At 41.0% G+C, this 21,905-nt stretch overlaps 1 protein-coding gene across 2 annotated transcripts in view; it reads right to left on the reverse strand.

Moving 5' to 3' along the window:
* Window positions 1–424: 424 nt before the first annotated feature.
* The window catches only part of EMB2762 (CCAAT-binding factor), a 69,138-nt gene continuing 47,657 nt past the window's right edge, over window positions 425–21,905 (reverse strand). Inside the window, exons 12-15 of one of the 2 annotated variants that reach the window (XM_087374017.1) lie at window positions 18,122–18,275; window positions 17,922–17,979; window positions 1,105–1,210; window positions 425–969 (exon numbers count right to left, since the gene is read on the reverse strand). In XM_087374017.1, coding sequence (XP_087230143.1) covers window positions 640–969; window positions 1,105–1,210; window positions 17,922–17,979; window positions 18,122–18,275 — 648 coding nt within the window. In that variant the 3' untranslated portion in view covers window positions 425–639. Of the gene's footprint in view, window positions 970–1,104; window positions 1,211–17,921; window positions 17,980–18,121; window positions 18,279–21,905 lie in introns of both variants that reach the window. The other variant, XM_087374016.1, reaches the window with a different exon arrangement.

A 21,905-nucleotide genomic window follows, 5' to 3' on the forward strand; every position in this document is an offset into this window, starting at 1 on the left:
AAATTACTAATCCGATGCAGTTATTTGTGCACATGCAATACAACATTCAATTAAGTTTCCTCAATCTAACACATTATATCCTTCTTCATAGTTAAACAAAACAAATAAGATTGCTACTTCTTCAAAACAGAATGGATTTGCTCAACCATCAATAAGAATTCCTTTTAGGTGAGTATATCCTTATTGATAATAGATAAAGCCTTATCATTCAGTTTTGTTAATTAAGACCACGGAGACATCAACTTTGCTACATTGCAAGGCTCATAGATTTAAGTTACCGAACATAAAATATAGAGGATTGTATAAAAACTCTCATTGGTTTTGTCCCAGCTTTATTATATTCTCATGGATTGAATCATATTGAAGACAAGTATACACATGTCCAAGGCCAGCATACTGCATGCACATGAAAGGAAAGGCAGCCTTCAAAGTTGTAAAGAATACCTCCACCTAAGTGCACTACTGACAAGGAGCGCATCTTTCCTCAAATGGTGGATACAAAAGGAAAGGAGGGATCCCAAGCAGATACCAACATACACAGCAGTTGTCTTTTCATCTTAAAACGTTACATGTTAAAACTTGGATCCAAATATATCTCAACTTCCTTTAAATTGACTGGGATTAATGTCGATACACCCTTCAATGGCTCTTTCTTTTTTTACGGGGCAAGGAAATTTCACTTTTCTTGTTATGCTCATCTTCTCCATAATTCTCTTGCAGATCTTTACCAGCATCATCAAGCTTATTTTTCCTGCCATTCCTTTCGATAGCTGATGTATCAAATTCAAGTTGGACATCACAACCCTTATCAATGTCATCCTCTCCAGCACTTCTATCATTCTGTCCACAACTAAAGCTCCAACCTGGAAAATCAGGTTCTCCTGGAGATTGACTTTGCCAATTTGGAAAGAGCGTTGTTGGAGTGGAGCTGTAGAACGCAAGTGGTACCTGCTTCATCCTTTTGCCAACCTGTGTAGCCCAACAACCACCCCCCAACAAACACACACAACACCAAAAGAAAGAATCAAAATTTCAATGCAGTGTACATCTAGATTTATTTCAAAAATAAACCCCAAGACTGAAGCTCAGACATATTTAGGATACCTCTGCAGCAAAGATTGTTGCATACGATCCTGAACTGAAATCTTTGATTTCCAATTCTGTTGTTTTTGCTCTCACTGTCAAATCTGTCTCAAGTGATGCTACAAGCCTGCAAATTCAAGATTGTGCATTGAATGAAGCATAAAAGCTATGGATGACCTTTTTTTAACAAGGCCTATAATCATATAATATTAATGGAAGTCGAGCTTGATCAATTCCAAATCTCAGTGTTGGAAGACTTTAAACAAATAGTGTACTCTCTTAAAGCTTCAAAAAAGAGTATATTTCCATGTAAGCCTACAAGAAAAGATTTTCATAAGATCTCAATTCATGGGAAATCCAAGCATAACAGTGCACAAATGAACCTTCAAACAACAAACACGGCATACTAATTGCACAATCAGCTTCGCAATGTGTAGGACAATAATACATCCGGCAGTGTTTAACTACTCAGACACAGATCAGCTCAACCCATGTCCATCACTTCTCACATATGGACAGCAGGTTCAGCCATGACAAACGTTACATTAAAATACACAGCTATTAATTGACCAATTGGCCCTACAAAAAACATTTCTTACAGCTCTGCTTGCCTACAATCCAGGGAGACCATTTAAAAAGAAAATTTGTAAGAGCAAAATCAGTCATCCAGCAAGACAGGCAACTAAAACTGCTCCATCCCTAGAGAATAGGCTCTTAAACCTAGGCTTTTGCCTAGTAAAGTAAGCCATTGTGAAGCTCGGAGAAATTTCTTGTAGTAGCTCACGACACCCAACAACTGCTTCAACTCGTCGCTGGTCAGCATGAACCTCTCTCAATGACTGTGCACTCAATCCTAGGCTTATTATACTCAATCCACTCAATACCCCTAACTAACAGCACGTCTACTCGCAAATTCAACTAACCCTTCCCCAGCAAGATCGCCAAAAGATGATGCTTTGCTTTGCTCACTCCCCAATGGTTAACTTACGAGTGCTTTGTGTACATTGCTCGTGAACTGTTAACCAAACCCTGTCCAATGCTTGGATGAAGATGCTCGCTCTTGCAATCCTTTGTGAGCTGTGTACATGCGTGCTCGGATGTGATGGAAGCAGATGCCAACAAAACAACTCGGAGGTCAGGGTTGCTGCTGAAGGAAAAACCATATGACGGCGGGTGATGGAGTTTTTAACAGTTGAACAAATAGAATAAAACCAAAATCGACCAATTGAAGTAAAAGGCACACTTTGTAGTAAAGAAGTCTATTATAACCAAGCTGCCTCGGCTTGAACTGAGCACTCAATAGCAAACTCCTAACCTAGCAAGCCAGGTGAGAGAGAGTGCGTGAGCCACATAATGTCACTCGGCTCTTCTCTGCTCCCTATTGCAATGCTTCTTCTACTAGGTAGTAAGACTATTGAACGAACGAACTAAAGCTCGTGCACTTGATTCGCTAGACCACGTTGAAAAGAGGGAGCAAGGAGGCAGTCGATAGAGCGAGCGAGGAAAAGCGAGCGGGCCCAAAAAAGTGAGCGAGCTTTTCCACAATTTCCTTATCGAGGTACTCAACATAGCTTTGTGGAAACCACTATTTGGGAAGATTCTCGAAAATAAAACTTATGTTACTATGTGTAACTATACCAACATTGCGAATTATAGTCTACCTTAACTTCCAATTGGAGCCATACTCACATTATGCAACAATAGTATGTGGGTTTGAAAGAAACCGAATTTCCACTCCAAAGCAAATTCCATTACTGATACAACAATTCTTTTGCATTTGAAATGGGTCTTATTATCAAACTCCTTCAATAATCAAAACAAATGCGTTGCTTGATATGTTGAACTTAGTAACGTAAATATCACTTCACCCATATGCGGGGAAAAAAAACTGTCCGTAGACTTCATAGCATGGGATTGCATCAACACTTATGACATTCAAAATGGTTCTTCTTATTAAAAGTGTTATCAACCATAAAAAAAGTGAATGTTTAATATGTTGAAAAACTCAAGTGTCATTTATGACATTCAAAATTGTTCTTGCAACCATCCTGTAGTTCCTAGAGATTTTGCCCATACTTCCAACCCCTTCCCTTCAACCACTAAGAGGTATCTAATAGTTTTATAGAACACTTGAGATATCATCACCTCCTAATACCAAACCATTATTACTATTTGTAGAACACTTGAGATATCATCACCTCTTAATACAAGACCATTCTTACTATTTGTAGAACACTTGAGATATCATCACTCCTTCCCTTCAGCCACTAAGAGGTACCTAATACTTTTGTAGAACACTTGAACCATTCTTACTATTTGTAGAACACTTGAGATATCATCACCTCTTACTACAAAACCATTCTTACGATTTGTATAACACTTGAGATATCATCACCTCTTAATATAAGACCATTCTTAGTATTTGTAGATCACTTTAGATATCATCGCCTCTTAATACAAGACCATTCTTACTATTTGAGAGATTAATGGATTGAAGGTTTGAAGCTCATAGGAGACGAAGGAAGAGAAAGTCAGTTTCAACATGAGGATAATAAAACTAATTGGAATATTTTGACTTATGTATTATACCTTTTTTAAGACTATGAATTTAAGTCAGTTTCAACATTAGGATGATAAAACTAATTAGAATATTCTGACTTATATATTATATATTTTTGAAGACTATGAATTTTAATGAGGAGAGGCACGCACACTACTTAGTAAATACACTAGTACTACTACTAGCCTACGACTATTAAGCCTAGTAGCACCAGTGTGATTTTGAGCCTTGTATCAGCCTTTCAATAATTTTCTTTCATCGTTAGTGCAATAAAAATTATTCCTTCTATCAGAAGAATCTTGCCAAATTTATTCAAAGTGATGATTTTGTAGTCTACAACCACTATCCTCTGACTCTCAAAAATATATTAAATGTGAGCACCCATTTATCTTGTATGATCAACCCTGGACTATGCTGCGATAGGACATTACTAGAACAAAAAAAATATGAATTGATATGGCGATGTTCGGTGTGAAATAACCAAATTAAGGATTTAATAAGAAAGAAAACAATCAGAATCAATAGGCTATTCAATGGCTCAGATCTGCACAAAAATTATAATGTGCCTCCCAACTCTTATGCATTCCAGCTCCTCATGTTTGACAAGAATGCAAACAATAATGAAATCACATTATCTTTAGTTTCAAAGCAAGCAAAGCACCAAAAATAAATGCAAACGTATTGGATAAGAAATAAATAGGTATAGATATAGATAGACCTATATATATGCATTCATAGATATAATGATGATTAAAGTTGGACAGTCGTAATAATATTATGTGTACTATCATTGGGATTAGGACTACTATTGATAATTTGTATGTAGTAGTAGGAGAACTACCATTAAGGAACACTCTAATAAAATTACTAATGGTAGTGACAAAACTACCACTAGTAGTTTGGTAAGTACCCCTAACATCTACAACAAATATTTGATGGGTAGCTAGTATTAGGTCAAAAGGCCCCAATTGTGCTATAATAATGGATCAAAAAAGAGAGTGCTATAGCATCACCTAAGGGTCACTTTTTATCCATGAAAGAAACAAGTCGGTGCAACCTAGGCAATACAGATCTAGCTCATGTGGAGTGGTTCGTGTCTCTTTCCTTGATAAAAAAGTTACACTACCTTTGATAGTAACTACAAAGATTGCTGCCATAGTGCCGTAGAGTAGCCCCTAGGTTGCACCATCATCCTTTTTTGCTTTTGAGCCATTAAGTTTGATCCACTGATTTTATGTAGAATTATTCTACTATATGTTCACATGTCCTTAATAGGATCTTGATATAATCCCTTCCATTGTAAGTACTTTTACTATAAGTTTCACATATCCTTAACAAACCACTAGGCTTCAACACAGATTCATTCTTATGTTTCAAGCCTCAAACTCAAACACCCTTGTAAAAGGGATAATGTATTAAAGCTACATTCAATCCATCAAATCTTTTGAATGACAGTTCTATTGAAAATTCATGTATCATCAATAGGATTCCATCCATTATATGTTCATTTATATTTAATAGTATGTCTAAAAATTCATGTATCTTCAATATTATTTCTCTCATGTGTTCCAATATCTTCAAAAGGATACCTTTATTTATGTCCAAACTTGAGCATTGATTTGTATTTATCAAACACAATTTCACTCCACCTATTCTTTAGAATAAAATTTTTTCGCCAAAAGTGGGCCAAACGTAAGGTCTTGATTAATGCTTCTTTAGGCTTGAATATTTAATGCATTAATTTCACGACTATTATTTATGCTTGAACTTGTAATGTATTAATTTCATGACTTAGGATTTTATGAAGTTATATCTAACATGTCTCAAATTTAATGAAAATTAATATCCTCCGTACAACTGCCATACTCCAGGGTTCCGTACAACGTACCCTGTATTTCTTCCGTACGACCGTACATCGTACGGTGGACTTGATCCGTACAGTCACTATACATTATACTTGAGCTGTCCGTACAACTAGTACTTATTTCGAGATCTCCATATAGGTTTTGCACGTACAAGGTCATATTCAGGACATTGGTATTTCTTGGGGCTTCCAGTTCTTTTCACCTTCTTTGGTTGCAATTTCTTGCAAGAGCATTGGGACTTTGGAGTTTGGTCTGCAATCTCTTGTTTGTTTGTACTTTTATAACTATGTCGGATACGTTGCCGAACTTCCCTGAAATTTCATCAATCTTAGTAAAATGACTACATCATCATCAAATCTTCCTTTAAGGTTCAATATAGTTATCACTTCCCTCGACACTAACATAACAGACACCCGTGCTAAATCTTTAGGCACCATCTATTTTGTGGGAAGAGAAGAGTATATTGCAACGGAAATTCTACGCGGTTTTGGGCATGGTTTTGCAGTAGATTGGTGGACTTTTGGGGTTTTCCTTTATGAATTAATCTACGATTCCACACTGTTTAAAGGACGAAGTCAGAAAGAGACCTTCCCTAAAATAGGCAACGCGTTAACGCGCTACCTATTTCATGCATTTAGGCCTTAAAAGTAGGACCCCATTGGCAACACAATGGGGTCCTAGTTTTGAGGCCTGAATGCATGAAATAGACAGCGCGTTAACGTGTTGCCTATTTCAGGCATTCACGCCCTAAAAGTAGTACCCCGTATCTTTGGACTTGCATATCCAAATGGGGTCATGTCATATATCAAATCGAACGGCAAGATCCAATTTAGATGGTTTTCCTGTCCATTTTCTCCATCAACTAAAACTATATTCATCAAATAATGTTGTTGATCAATTTTTGGCATACCCCACCAAAATCAAGACTCCCATTGCAAAGAAAGGTAAAGAACACAAGTGCTTGTTCTTATGCTCATGAGACAACAAAACGCATGACATGGGAAACCAATGGGGTCTTACTTTTGATGTTTATATGTATGTATGTATGTATATGTTGATGCATATATGTATATATTGATGCACACAATTTTGATATATGGAGAAAATGGACATGAAAATCATCTAAATTGGCTCTTGCCGTTTGATTTGATATATGACATGACCCCATTCGGATATGCAAGTCCAAAGATACGGGGTCCTACTTTAAGGGTCTGAATGCCTGAAATAGGCAACGCGTTAACTGGGGTCCTACTTTTGAGGCCTAAATGCATGAAATAGGTAACGCGTCCCGAATGCCCGAAATAGGCAGCGCGTTAACGCGCTGCCTATTTCATGCATTCAGGCCCTAAAAGTAGGACCTCGTATCTTTGGACTTGCATATCCGAATGGGGTCATGTCATATATCAAATCGAATGGCAAGATCCAATTTAGATGGTTTTCATGTCCATTTTCTCCATCAACTAAAACTATATTCATCAAATAATGTTGTTTATCAATTTTTGGCATACCCCCCCCCAAAATCAAGACCCCCATTGCAAAGAAAGGTAAGGAACACAAGTGCTTGATCTTATGCTCATGAGACAACAAAATGCATGAAATAGGCAACCAATGAGGCCCTAATTTTGCTGTATGTATGTAAGTATGTATATATGTATGTATATACATACATATATATATATATGTGTGTGTGTGTGTGTGTGTGTGTGTGTGTACACACACATATGTATGTATGTATCTATCTATCTATATATACACACACACACACATATCAAATCGAACGGCAAGAGCCAATTTAGATGGTTTTCATGCCTATTTTCTCCATCAATCAAAACTGTATGCATGAATATATACATCAAGATATGCATCAATATATACATATGTATATATCTTGATGTATATATTCATGCATACAGTTTTGATTGATGGAGAAAATAGGCATGAAAACCATCTAAATTGGCTCTTGCCGTTCGATTTGATATAGGACATGATCCCATTGGGATTTATAAGTCCAAAGATATGGGGTCCTACTTTTAAGGCCTGAATTCCTGAAATAGGTAGCTTGTTAATGTGCTGCCTATTTCATGCATTTAGGCCTCAAAAGTAGGACCTCATTTGGTCCTACATGGGGTCCTACTTTTGAGGCCTAAATGTATGAAATAGGTAGCGCGTTGACGTGCTGCCGATTTCAAGCATTCAAGCCCTAAAAGTAAGACCCCGTATCTTTGGAATTACAAATCCAAATGGGGTCATGTCATACATCAACTCGAATGGCAAGAGCCAATTTAGATGTTTTCATGCCTATTTTATCTATTTAATAAAACTATATGCATCAAATAATGTTTTTTATCAATTTTTGGCATACACTCCCAATATCAAGACCCCCATTGGAAAGAAAGGTAAGGAACACAAGTGCTTGTTCTTATGTTCGTGAGACATTAAAAAAGAGGCTTGGTATCCCAAAAATGGCAGCGCGTCAATGCTGTCATTTTTAGGTTGCCAGGTCTCTTTTTTGTTGTCTCACGAGCACACATATGGAGGTTATTATACAATATAACTAAGAAGTAGTATTGCAGTAGTTCTACAATTTGGATGCATTAAGAGCAAGGAAGAATATAATAATTGAATACATTTTTTTATCAATACATATTGCTAGTGAGACTACCAAAAAGAGGCTCTACCTCTCATGATGTCTCTGGATACAGAATATGAGATTGCTTGATGCTTGGATTGCACCTGGAAACGTTGCGTGGGCAAAGCCACTATATGTCTCAAGTGTTGGAAATTGATGTATGGCTCAAGTGCTAGAATGTGCAAATCATGGCCAAAATCAAGACCCCTTAGAGATTCCATGAGGGCTATCCTTTTACTACTACACACGTCACCTTTAGTCGAGGGCAGAACCATTCGTCATCATAGGCAACAGGTTTATGGGACCCCATCCCATTATTCAAAGACAAAGTATTTCTGACCATTCCCAAATCGAGTTTGCCAATTCCTAATCTGATTGATTTTATTTACTGGACTTGCAATGCTTGCAAAGCCCTTGCTTAAGCTTGAATGAGCCTCTTGATTTTGGGGGTATAATGGTCAAAAATGGCTTAACACGCTCAAAATCAAGAGGCTCATTCAAGCTTAAGCAAGGGCTTTGCAGGTCTTGTTTTTGGGTGGCAAAAGCATGAAAAATGACAGTGCATTAACGTGTTGCCATTCTTATGCTTCCCCCCTCCAAAAACAAGACCCCCAAGCTATTCATTGGAGACACCAAAATGAGGGGAAGGATGACGTGAGGAGTAGAGGAGCTGGCCAATGAGGGGAGGGACAGCCTTGGAATTGCCAACAACAAGCATGATGCAAGGAGGTGAGAAGGCAAAGACGTAAGGAGGTGAGGAGGTGAGGAAGCAAGGAGGCGAGGAGGCAAGAGGCAGTCTTGAAGGGCAACAAGAGGGTGGAGGTGGCCGAAAGAGTAAGCAGGAAAGGGAGGGATGGAGATTGCTTGCAGGAAATGCTTGGATTAATGCTACAAATGCCTTTTTTTGTGTGTGTTTTGCAGCATGAAATTTTTATGGCATTTTTCTTTTTTAAAATACAACATTGTTGTGATTAATTGCGCTACAAACAACTCAAGCCGTAAAGCACCATGGATTAGTACAACAATATACATCACAAATGGATGCATACACTCATATACATCACCGATGGATGCATACACTTATACTCACATCAATTTCCAATATTGTATTAGATGGACCCTTAGCATACATGTGTGCATAGAAGACCATTTCCTACATTGATCCCTGATTTCATAGTTAAATTATTCTCTTTCTCACATTCTTACATGTGAAGATTTAATGTACATGCATTATGGGCACATTATATTGCAGTTTATGACTAACTTTTTTTATGAATGCATGATACTTGTATATGGTCAAAGAAGGTGTATTATCATTTTTGAATGACAACATTACTCTATGCTCCATTTTATCCTATATTAGAAACTATGATCACTAGATATTACATAAATGTATTGCTCCATTATATCCTATACTAAAAACTATTCTGACCCAAATACATAATGCCAATTGAGGTTAGTACTTATGACAAGTGATGAAAACATTCTAATGGTATGAATGAGATCTTGTAAATTTTGGATATATAATATGGGTACTATGTTGATTGAGCCATGACCCTTTCCTAAGGGAATATTTTCAACTTAATTACTAAATACATACTTACAATGGTGACCTGATTCCCATCCATATGTATAATCAAGTTTTACTTTGTGTTTAAAAAAAAGCGTTTGCATAAGGTTAAAATTCGAATAGTATTTATATTTGTTTAAGACTATCCATTGAGCTGGCTCCTATCCTTATATTGAACATGATAATGTTCATAAAGATTTTATGAATACAAATAGATAGCATTGGCTCTCCTTTTAGTGGTTGGGAATGAACCCTAAAAGTACCCTAAAACGACTATGTATTCCCTTATTTGTAGCATGGAAGTGATCATGGTAGAGTGGCATAATCCCTATTTTGCTTTTTTCATAGGTTCTTTTACTACTCATGGTTGGCGGATACACCACGGCATAGATCCGAATAGATGCTTGACTATACTTTCCTTGATGATTGTTCGATTGTGCCTGATGAGTGGTCATTGGCTTAATTGATGCATTAAGTGCAATGTTTTCCTTAAAGTTTTTCATACTACAGGATACGAGTTTGCTTATAGGGGTGGAAATAGAAGCTTGTTAATGCCTGGTGCATATTTTCCGTTAGATGCAGCAGGATACTAGTTACAGAGTGTCTTTGCCACTTATTTCACTTGAATCATGCTCCTCTTATGCTTGAGTTTGTGGTCACGTATTGAGTTTAATGGAGGGCTAAAATCCTTTTTTGGCTCCCTAAGTTTTTTAAAGCATGGTATTGTCCAGATTACATAGGTATTTTCACTAAGCAAAATTAATCCTTATGATGAAAATGTGTTTTTTTTCTTTTGACATAGTTGGTTCTGTTTCCATGTTTTTGGATCAAATGTATGGACGATCTTCTGCAAGCATAAAAGACATGATATGTATATGTAGCACATGATCATGTTTACATATTTTCAGTCATATATTCTACCTTGTGATCTATCATTATCTTGCTGTGTGGATGTTCAATCTGAGTAGTGTTTGCTTTTTTTATCGCAAATTTTATGTATTGTTGTGTCTCTACCTCTCCACAACGACTCAAAATATATTCCATTCAAAACGAATCATACAATAGGTGGGAGAGAAAGTACTCTATCCCTAGCCTCAACAATGTGGCAAAAAAGCCATGGTGGTGGTCTAAAATGCCACGACCCAAAAGGGGTCAAATGAAAAAATAATGAGCAGTCCCATGTCCTCATGAAGGATATAAGTCTCCCACGAGCTGCCAAAGAGGTGCCTGTACACCGCTCCCACTGACTCCTGAGAGTGAAGATAATCTCCGCCCAAATGGAAGCGAGAGTGTCAGCCTGCCCCCAAGGACAAAAGAACATCGCGAACACCATATCCGCCATAGGGTAATGCTGGAAATCACCTCCCAGGCTGACCCTGCAGCTGAAGTAAGCAGGGAATCCTGAGCTAGTACAGGTACCAAAAGCAAATCCGGCGGCTCCATGATGCTGGCCTCTGTGGGACCCCGTCTCTGGCGACACTGCATGAAGAAACCGTGGTCTCCTGGCTCTGACTCAAAGAGAGTAAAGGCTCCAGATCCTCTCCCCCAAAGGGCAGCGCCCCATGTCATCAGAAAGGACTCGGATGTAACATGTGAGAACAACCTGAAGATACCTGTCCAGACCACTCTAGAGCTGGGGCAGCTCCATAAACAATGCTTGCTAGATTCCTCTGCAAGCTGACAACGCATACACAAGGAGGGTCTACCCATCTGCTGAAGCCAAGTACCCACAGGTATGCCCCTATGTATAGTGAGCCAAAGAAAGTAGGAGACTTTCCTGGCTCTACTGATGCCCCAAAAGTGAGTCCAGTAGCTCAGCAAGAGCTCTGCAGCAAGTCCCTGTGCGTGCCAATGCTGGGAGGCAGATGGTAGGTGATGAGAGTCTCTCTGTTGAAGCCTGTAACCTGCCCTCGTCGAGTACTGGAAAAAGGAAAGACAACGATCGCCTGCCACCGGAGTAGGCCATGCCCACTCACCTGGGTCCCAGTCAAGCTCCGCAAGAGGTCGACCCTGAAAAATCCAAAGTCTCCATCTAGTATCCTCTGCAATGGTCAACCTGGAAGGATCTGTGGCCCATTCCTTACCCAGGCAACCAATGACCCTGACTCTCTGCCAAAGGAGCTCCTGTCGATCCAGGGGCTGAGTGGGATACAATCTGTGAGAGGAGTCCGTCTCAAAATAAATAAACGGTGCCGGTCCTAAACGAACTCCAATGCATAGCCCAGCCTCACTAAAACAACCTGACCAAGTAGAGATAGGGTGAACATAGGCTGGATCTGTAAGTATATCCCTCCACTGCTGAGGAATAGCTCTCATGATCAGTAATCTGGTGGTAGCAATCTGTCCAAGTGGCCCGTGTCTATCTCTGATCACCTCCTCTGACATCTCCACACCTCCCCTGAACCATCTCAGCAGAATTTGCTACTTCACTTTGACCATCTGTCTGGGGATGGAAAGAAGAAGAAAAATTCAGATTCGTCCCCATATTATCAAATAAAGCTCTCCAGAATAGACTGGTCATTCATTCTGGGATCTCGATCATTGACAATGGACTTGGGCATACCATGATGCTTAAAGATCTGTGCCATGAAAAGCTTAGCCATATGATCTACCTTATGGTTTTTCAAACCGGAATGAAATGAGCTTGCTTGCTGAATCTATCAATGATAGTCCAAATCCCATCATTCCCTGACTTTGATCTTGGCAAATCAAAAATGAAGTCCATTGTAATACTTTCCCACGGTGCCTGAGGCACAGGAAGAGGCATAAGTAGGCCAGGCGCCTTCCCTCTATCATTCTTCCCTTTCTGACACGTAAGGCATTCAGTAACAAACTGATGTATATCTTTTCGCATCCTTGGCCAAAAGAAATACCTCTAGTGTGCTAGAGTTGTTGCTGTAATTCCTCTATGTCCAGCATAGGGAGGTGCATGGCATTCTTCCAAAATCTTTTTCCTCATCTCCTTGGTGATGCATAGGCAGTCATATTTCATTAAATACCCATGTTTCAGGGAAAAGTGACTGGTGGACTGCCTCTCTTGCATTTGCTGTAATATCTCACCAAAATCTGCATCATTAGCATATTGCTCCCTCATGCCTTCCAGGTCCTGATGTTAAGCAATGGTCATATTGTTGACCTGGGGTCTTCGGGACAAGGCATCTGCCACTCTGTTCCGAATTCCTGGAGTATGGACAATCTGAAAATGATACATTGACAGCATATTTGCCCATTTCATATGCTTCTCGGAAAGTTTTGTCTGAGTTAAAAAATATCTCAGACTTTGGTGATCTGTTTTAACAGTAAAATCTGCACCCAAAAGATAATGCTTCCATGTGTTCACAGCATGAACTACAGCCAACAATTCCTTTTCATAGATTCCCAGATATCTCTCAGCACTATGCAATCTTCGGCTTTCGTATGCTACACATGTCCATTTTGATGTAATGCAGCCCCAACACACTCTCCACAGGCATCAGCTGTCTCAACAGAAAAAGCCCCCTTGCGTGTCTTACTGCGCTACAAGTCCTACCAGACAAAGGTGCTTCAAGTCTACTCTCCCTGAGAGTCTGTAGCAACCAGTTCGGAACTGTTTTTTTGCTACATGTATCTCTTGAATCGCTTGCCTGACAACATCATCCACTGCCTGTGGAGGAACAAAATCAGCATGTGGCTGAATCGGGGCATGTGGACCAGGTGGAGGTTGCTGTAAATTCTGATTTTCAGCATGAGCTTCAGTTGGGGAACCAAAAGCTTTAGGAAGCATCTCCTCAAAAACATCATCTGAAGAAGCTGGAATAGTGAATTCAGCGTGTGTATGTGCTGAATTCTCTGAAAAAATAACATCTCTACTCACAAAAATCTTGCATGTGGCAGGATTGTGGAGACGATAGCCTTTGCTTTGTGCACTATACCCAACAAAGATACACTTTAGTGCCTTATCTGATAACTTATGTCGAAACTCCACAAGCACGTGAGCATATGCAACACATCCAAAAACACGAAAGTAATCCCTGAAGGCTTTCTCCCATGCCAAGCCTCATAGGGAGTGATTGTCTTCAAAGCCTTAGTGGGAGCCCGATTCAAAACATAATTGGCACACATGAGGCCTTCGAGTCAAAATCTGTGAGGCAACTTCTTGCTAGTAAGCATGCATCTATCCATCTCCATGAGAGTGCGATTTTTTCACTTAGCTTTGCCATTTTGCTGAGGGGTAAGCCTCACTGTAAGCTGATGTGCGATGCCTTTCTCCTTCAAAAATGCCTCAAATTCATGAGACATATACTCCTCCCCTCTATCAGTGCGAAGTGTATGCACCTTGAGTCCTGTCTCATTTTCAACCATGGCCACAAAGTGTTTGAAATGCATAAACACAACTGATTTTTTCTTCAAGCCATAGACCCAAGTATAATTGGTGTAGTCATCTATAAATGTAACATAATACAGATAACCACCAAAAGCAGGTGTCCTCATGGGACCGCAGACATCACTGTGTATCAGCTGTAATTTTCGAGTAGCTCATACTGCACCATCCTTTTTAAAGGGAAATCTATGCATCTTACCAAGGATGCATCCCTCACAGGCATGAAGAGGAGGTGACTCCAAAGGAGGCAATGCATCAACCATAGCATGCTTCTGAAGTGTCATCAAGCTGCCATAGCTCATGTGCCCATATCTGGCATGCCATAACTCCACATTCTGCATGGCAGCAGTGGGAGTGCTTACTGCAAGTGCAAGATCGGATCTTTTCTCATAAATATCAAGCTGAAAAAGACCCTGTTACAAAGTGCCACACAACATCAAAGCATAATCATTCTCTTTGTCTCGAACTACACACTTAACATCATCAAATATGACCTGAAATCCTCCTCGATTGAGAGAGGACCTGAAAGTAAATTCTTCTTTATACCTGGCACAAAGAACATCAGTAATTCTGAAATCTTTGCCATCCGTGGATGTAAGTATTATGTCACCCACTCCACACACTGAATAAGAAGAATTGTTTGCACATGTCACCTTCTTTTTAGCGGGTGGTGCATGCAGAGATGCAAAAAGACTCTTCCTTGAATTGATGTGCTTGGAAGCACCACTATCAAAATACCATGTGTTCAGTGTCTCATTGACACTGAAAGAGCATGTATCCTTTGAAGGGTCATAGCTGCAAGTCAAGAAAGCATATGAGTCATCTATAAGAGTGGCTGTAGTATCTGGACCAACCACTGGAAAATCTGAAATGCAAGACAAAAAGGCATAATCCTCTTCCATAAAGTTGGCTGTAGCATCCCCTTCTTCATGTGCATTAGGAGCTGATGCATCTGAGACAGCCAAATCCGAATCCTTTTTCTTCTCCTTAGCTATTCGCTTCTTGCATTCACCAATGTAGTGACCTAGCTTCTTGCAGTAGTGACAAATGCCCTTCCTCTTTGGTTTCTCTGCATCACCTTTAGCCTTATGAGAGGGATGTCCAAAGTCAGCTTTATGCTGATGTGTGGGCTGATTTCCATGTTGCTTTTGCTGCCCTTTCCCTTTGGGCCTGAACTTTGAAAGCATGGCATGCTCGCCAACCCGTGTGGCCATGTTCTTTCTTGTTTGCTCTTCCTGCAACAAGAGTCCTACCAACTCATGAAAAGAAACAGGATTGCTACCCCCCCTCAATGACAAATTAAGCCAGGTATGGAAACCGAGATAGGACTCCAGAAGAGAATTCAGAGTGGTGGTAATCATCTCTGAATCCAAAATAATAGCTCTCTCTTCAGGAATGATACTCTGGCATCATTTCTTGCTGCAAACATGCTCTCTAAAATATCCCAAGCTGCCTTCGAGGTCGTCTTGCATGACCGAATGTGAGGAACGATAACCTCTTGACAGAAAGGGAAATAACTGAAAGAGCTTGTGCATCCTGTGAACCCCACCTTTTCTGTTCTATTGTGGGAGCCACCAAAGTAGCATCTGTTGCTCCTATCACTTGTCCTGCACCTTGACCTCTACCCCAACCTCCACCTTGAGTGGGAGTGATAGGTGCAGCCACAGTTTCAGGCCTTGATTTATCTCCATTGACATAATCCCATAGATGTTTGCCAACCAAGATGTTGTGAACCATAAAACTCCACAAGGAGTAGTTGGTGCCATCCAACTTATCCTCATGTGTGAGGACTCCAAAGATTTCATTGGGATTGTTCTGAGCCATATCTGCCAAACAACTCAAAAATGCAGCAAAGTAGACAAGTGAAATCCCTTCTTGGGATGTAAGATGCACAACCAAAGTCTGCAAAAAATCCGCCCAAAATGGCAATTGCTGTCGCAGCCTATCAAAGGCTTGAAATGCACCAAAATGCTCTGCAAATGCCCAAAATCTGCAAAAAATGACAAATGTCTGCAATGTGACTCAAACTAAGTCCAAAACTGCTTGCAAAGCTCCAAATAATCTGTCCACTGCCAAATTGCATCCAAAGTGCAAAAGCCCCAAATTCTTGCAAGAAATTGCAACTGAAAGAGGGCAGATTGACTAAAAGCCCCAACTTTTGCAATTATCTGCAAAAGCCTCAAATTTTGTCTACAAGATTGCAAGCAGAACCAAAAAGCCCCAAATTTTTGGAGCAGATTCTACAACCTGATTGCAATGCCTGCAACAAATAAGATGCCCCAAATGTGCTTCCAAAATTTAAGCCAAACAATGGCTATCTGCAAATGCACCTGCAAAGGAAAACCTACAAAGTAATCCTTCAAGAAGGCCCTGCAAAGAAAAATCTGCAAATTGTACGGACGCCTACACAATGTACGGAACTGACCGAATGAAATGCATGGCAAGTGTACGGCAAAAGTGCTGCAAATGTACGGATGTACAGCCTGTACGTCGAATGCATGGAACTGACGGGATGCAGCTTGTACGGATGAGAGATGCGCAGTACGGTGTAGGTACAGCTCCCACGTGCAGATAGCTTGTACAAACGGTCTGTGCTGGAAACGTACGGACTGTATGGAGCAGACTTGTATGGATTGTGTACAGCAAAGTACACGAAGCTAGAGCAAGAGCCGTACAGTTGTACGGCCGACGTTTGACGGCGAGCTGGTACGGAATGGCGACTATACGAAAGGGCTAGAGTAGTACAGCGTACGGACGGAATGCAACAAGGTACAGAATTCCGTACGTTGTACGGACGACCAGCAGCAGCACAAGCACGAGCGGAACGGACTCATGGAGCTTGGGCTGGAGCAAGAGCTCAACGAGGCTCTAATACCAAATGTTGAAAAGAGGGAGCAAGAAGCAAGAGTGAGCTAGAGAGCAAAGCAAAACATAGAATGCAATAGACAAGATAAGGTGAGTACAAGTGAAGAGATGGTTTTGTCCAAGTGACGAAACCATACTAACCCACTAACTGTGGTTAGGGGAAAAAACCTCTAATGAGGGAAAAGTGCCCCTAACTCACTTATGAATTACATTGGCAACTGCCTAGAATATGCCAATAATTCTAACAGACCAATGCTCGCAATTGGTCTACCCCCCTTAGTTCTAGATTGCCTTGCTTCAGACGCGGGGTCACCGCTTCCTACTACTGATGCTCGCCATTAAGAAGTTAACTAATGATCACCGCTTGTTTTAATGCTCGCCATTCAAAAGTTAACTAATGAGATGGTTCACCTAATCGCCAATCATGGGGTTCACCTGCTCTTGCATCTGTGTTGGTAAGTCTACCTATTGGCCTAAGCCGAGGGCAAACGCTACTACTACTAACAAGCACAAAAAGCGTAGCACATTTACATGCTTCCACCCAGAATCCATCTTTGCTACTAGAGCATACATGCAACACAGGAGGACTGATTGAGCATCTAGGCTCCTTGTAGATCTTAGCAATACAGTTGCACTGACTGTGATCTCTGCTGGATGTCTCTTGCACTTCTCTACGTGGTGTTCCCCCGCTTGTGGATGAATAAAGTCAAAGTTCCTCTCTATATTCTGTGTCATTTCTTTAAGTATGGGATCAGCGTGTGTGCACCAACAGTGTGGGAGAGATTAGGGAGAGGTTGAGTTTATTCTGCTGCGTAGGTTACTTCTCCAGTAGGCCCTCAACTCTTAACATGCATAACCATCCACATTATTGTAATTAAATGCAGAAAGGATTTATTTTTAAACAACCAAAACTATCAGCATTGAGCACTGCAAATAGAAAGATTAGAAAAATACCAACAAACTAGGAAACTAGGAACCAATCAAGGTACCTGGATACAGCTGGACAATAATGCCGACGAATTGCCTCCATCTCCCATAGAGAGCTCTCTAATTCCAGTAAGGGGAAAAAAAAACAATTTTAAAGTCATGGATTGAGTCACTCTGTATAACAAAGATCAGGGCCATTCAATGAGCATCAAAGAGTCACCCTGCCCATCTATGTAATAGACCAAAGGATTACTGCACCTACTTAGGGCATTGCAATTGGCTGGATCCAGTTCAGAAGCAATAAATGGATCAACCCCTAGCCTTTTTCCTGCCTGTTGCATGTCTGGGCCTTCATTTACCGCAGATTCAATTAATTCGTAGGAATCAGGGGCTTGGAACTCTGCACCAGCAGCATCCTGCTGCAGTTTAAATCACACAACATGATCCCATAAATCACCATGATCTTCTTACTTTTTTTCATCTCAAACCTGTTCCACAACATGCTTCACTCCTTGATCTGCCTCAAAAGAGATATTAAGACACCCTAGCAAATTAGTTTACCTGACAAGAACTTACATTCCAACCAATTCAAAAGATATTTTTTAGTTTGGGAAAAATATCCATCATGGTCATTGTGCTTATTCAGAACAAAAAGTTACCACATCTAATTTCGTCCCTTGTATTTTAAACATGCACAAAGGGATTAAGAAGCCTAATTAGAAACAGCAGCACTTACTAATTGAAATTCACTCAGACAATACAGCAAATATCTAGATGAATCCAGGAGGATGCCCAAACTCATCCTCTAAAAACACAACATAGTGCAGTTTCAATCTCATGATAGTCACTCATAAGGTTGAAAACCATAAACTCCAACACGCATAGCAGGGACTAGCTACTGACATCCCCACTGACGTCATCAGCAGCCAACAGTGGGTGTAGACCATAGTATAAACATATGCTCTCACACATAGAAATCCACACACGTACACATACTTGAGCATCCATTCATACAAAGTCTTTGTACTGAGTTTCTTTCGGCACTCCAAAAGTGAAGGGCAGACTAAGCATGACGAAGGCTAGCACTAAAGAAGAAGGATAAGCATCGAAGTTCAGTCAGACAATACAGCAAGTAGAGAGAGAAGAGTAACTCAGTATAATCATCCACGAAGCATGGGAAAACTGCTCGGGAAGAGCCAAGTACATCCAGCCAATGGTGTTGGGGACATAGTTGCACGAAACGCTGTTTCTTGCGGCAGAAATGGAAACGCCAGCCATTTCCGAAACGGCGTTTCTGGTTGCTTTTTTTTTTTTAATTGAAAAATTAAATTTTTTGGGCTTTTCTAAAACACCCTTGAGCCTCTCCATTCTCCTCTACCCTCTCCACTCTCCTACTCTAGCCTCTCCACTCCCCTACCCTCTCCATCCTCCTCCTCTAGCCTCTCCAACCTCCTACCCTCTCCTCTCTTCTACACGCTCCTACTCTAGCCTCTCCATCCTCCTGCTCCTCTCCTCATTCTCTTGCTCTCCCTCCTTTTTCTCCGCATACTCTCCCCCCCTCCTCATACTCTTCCTACTGCTCCTTCTCCTCCTCCTCCTTCTCCTCTCCACCCTCCTCCTTGAGTCCTCCTCCTCCTACTCCTCATAGTCTCCCTCCCCCTTTTCCTCATAAATTTATGTTTACACATAAATTGTACCATATTGATGTTTCTCGTTTTGCCGTTTCGGCTTGGCCAGAAAACTCTGTTCTACCGTTTCCAAATCCCCCGTTCCCATTTCGGTGTGCAACTATGGCTGGGAAAAATATAAGTCAAGGGCGGTTGCCACCTACTAAGAACTATAGAATAGAAGATCTTTCACACTCTACACAATCTGCGGGGCCTTAGGAGGCTTCACTTGCTGTGTACGAATGACACAAAAATAGTCACCTATTTATGGAAAGTTTGGACCCTGGAGTCTACCCAAAATACCCAACTTAGTCTGCTGTAGAAACCCGACTGGGTCTATGGATCTAGCTGACTGGATCCCGACCTGGTTGGGTTGGATGAGTAGGCGCCTACCATCTGGGCTATAGATAGGCCCTGGCAGCCCAATAACCAAGCTCTTTTTACTGCCCTGCTCCAACCAGACCTGCCACATGGACATGCAACTACTCTAGCTTCTCTTCCAGGTACTTCCAGTCCATCAAACCTACTACAAATCATGCGCAAACATTCTGTCCAAGTTAGACACCCTCCTAAGTGCCCTAACCCCTTGTCCTCTTCATACGGGGGTTAGTGACATTAACACCCCCTCACCATGACTCGACTGTGGGACAATGCCGATGCATTTGATGAGATGCTCAAGCTGCTCTCTAGGACAAGCCTTGTTAAAAATATCAAAGATGTTTTCCTCTGTTGGGCAATAAAGCACATCCACGATCTCGTCTCCTGAATGAAGTGATATTGAACCTCAATATACTTTTTACGCGCATGGAACAGCGGGTTCTTTGCAATCACTATACAACTCATGTTGTCACACATGATCACCGTCGCCTCCTCCTCAAGAACTCTCATGTCCTCCAATATCCATCTGACCCAAACAGACTCGCATGCTACCAACCAAGCTGCCCTATATTCAGCCTCCGTAGAAGATAGCCCAGCTATAGGTTGCTTCTTGCTTAGCCAAGATATCGCACCCTTTACAAACATGAAGCAGTAACCTGAAGTTGAGCCGTGTATCCCCAATCTCTAGAATCACACAATCCTCCAAGATCGCTATCAAGGCGATACGTGATTCCATAGCTGGTTGTGCCTTTGAGGTACTTAAGAACACTGAATCCAAGTTTCATGTGATCCTCCCTTGGCTTGGTGGAGAATTGACAGAGTACACCAATTGTAGAGCTATGTAGAAAGAAAGAAAGAAAGAAAGTCTATTAACGTCCACTGGAGACCAAAAGGTCTATGGGACAGCAAGAAACCCTCTAGTACATCTGCTTTACGGAGGGCACATGGCAGCTCCCAAGGAGTGCAAAAAGCAATCCCAATTATTTAGAGTACCTACATGATATTCTGGAGAGTAAACAGCCATACATCAGTTTAAGACTGAGAGTCTTTTGGTTTTGATTTAAACTCTCTGATTAGTGCTACCCCTTCACGGTAAACTGCCCATTTTCCATCCTTTCTGGCAGCCCTGACTTTAGCTAATTCAGTTGCCTTAATCTTGAGTTGGGTTTGTGTAAGCTCCTCTGCTATCCATACTTTGGTGCCCTTCAACTTGTAAGATTGTCGAAGAAGCTTGATCCGCATATCTTTTGACTTCAGTGTAAGGATTGCATGACCTCTATAGTGTAAAATAGAAGCTGGCCTGGAGTCGTCATCATCCTGCTCATCATCATTCACCCATTCGATGTTGGGCAAACTTGATTTGATCTTTGTCAATATTTCACTATATGTATCCTCCTCTTTGTACCAATCTTTTGGGAGCCCCCCTATTCTAATCTTCAGCGCATTATCACATCTCCTTCCTAGCAGTTTGTACTTCAGTGTGAACAAGATCTTTGACTGTAGAGACTAGCTGCGGGGTAGGGGGGGATCCTTACAAGATTTTACAGCCTCATCAATTACTGCTTGCTTACCAAGCCCTTCCAAGATGTGAAGTCGGGCCTTTACTTCTGCTAGCTCCAATCGTAGCTCTCTCACTGCCTGCTGCAGATAAAAAATCTGATCCTATTGCCCGAGGATGGGCCGTTTTGAGCCTTCTTGTTGGTAATTCCATGCGTATGGAGAGGGTGTCATGGCTGCAACTGTAGAGTACCGAGTCCTAGTGGATGTTGAAGGAGTTGAGGGGGTTGAGGGGGACTTGGAGGAGAGGGTAGGCCAATCCATAGTTGGAGGTATGATGAACCCCCCTGGCTTAACCTAACCCCCGGGTTGGGTTGGGGGTTTAGCCCAACTCGAGGATAGAGAGAATGTGAAGAGGAGGAAGGTAGGCTCGGCCATGCTTTATGTACAGGGGTTCACATCTAGATAGCACTCTGATTGCTTTTGTATTGTGCCCGTTGTGGA

This window comes from Dipteris shenzhenensis, chromosome 4 (genome assembly GCF_047967505.1).
Source record: "Dipteris shenzhenensis isolate YYH24624 ecotype China chromosome 4, Dip_SZ_1.0, whole genome shotgun sequence".
Classification (NCBI taxonomy): Eukaryota; Viridiplantae; Streptophyta; class Polypodiopsida; order Gleicheniales; family Dipteridaceae; genus Dipteris; species Dipteris shenzhenensis.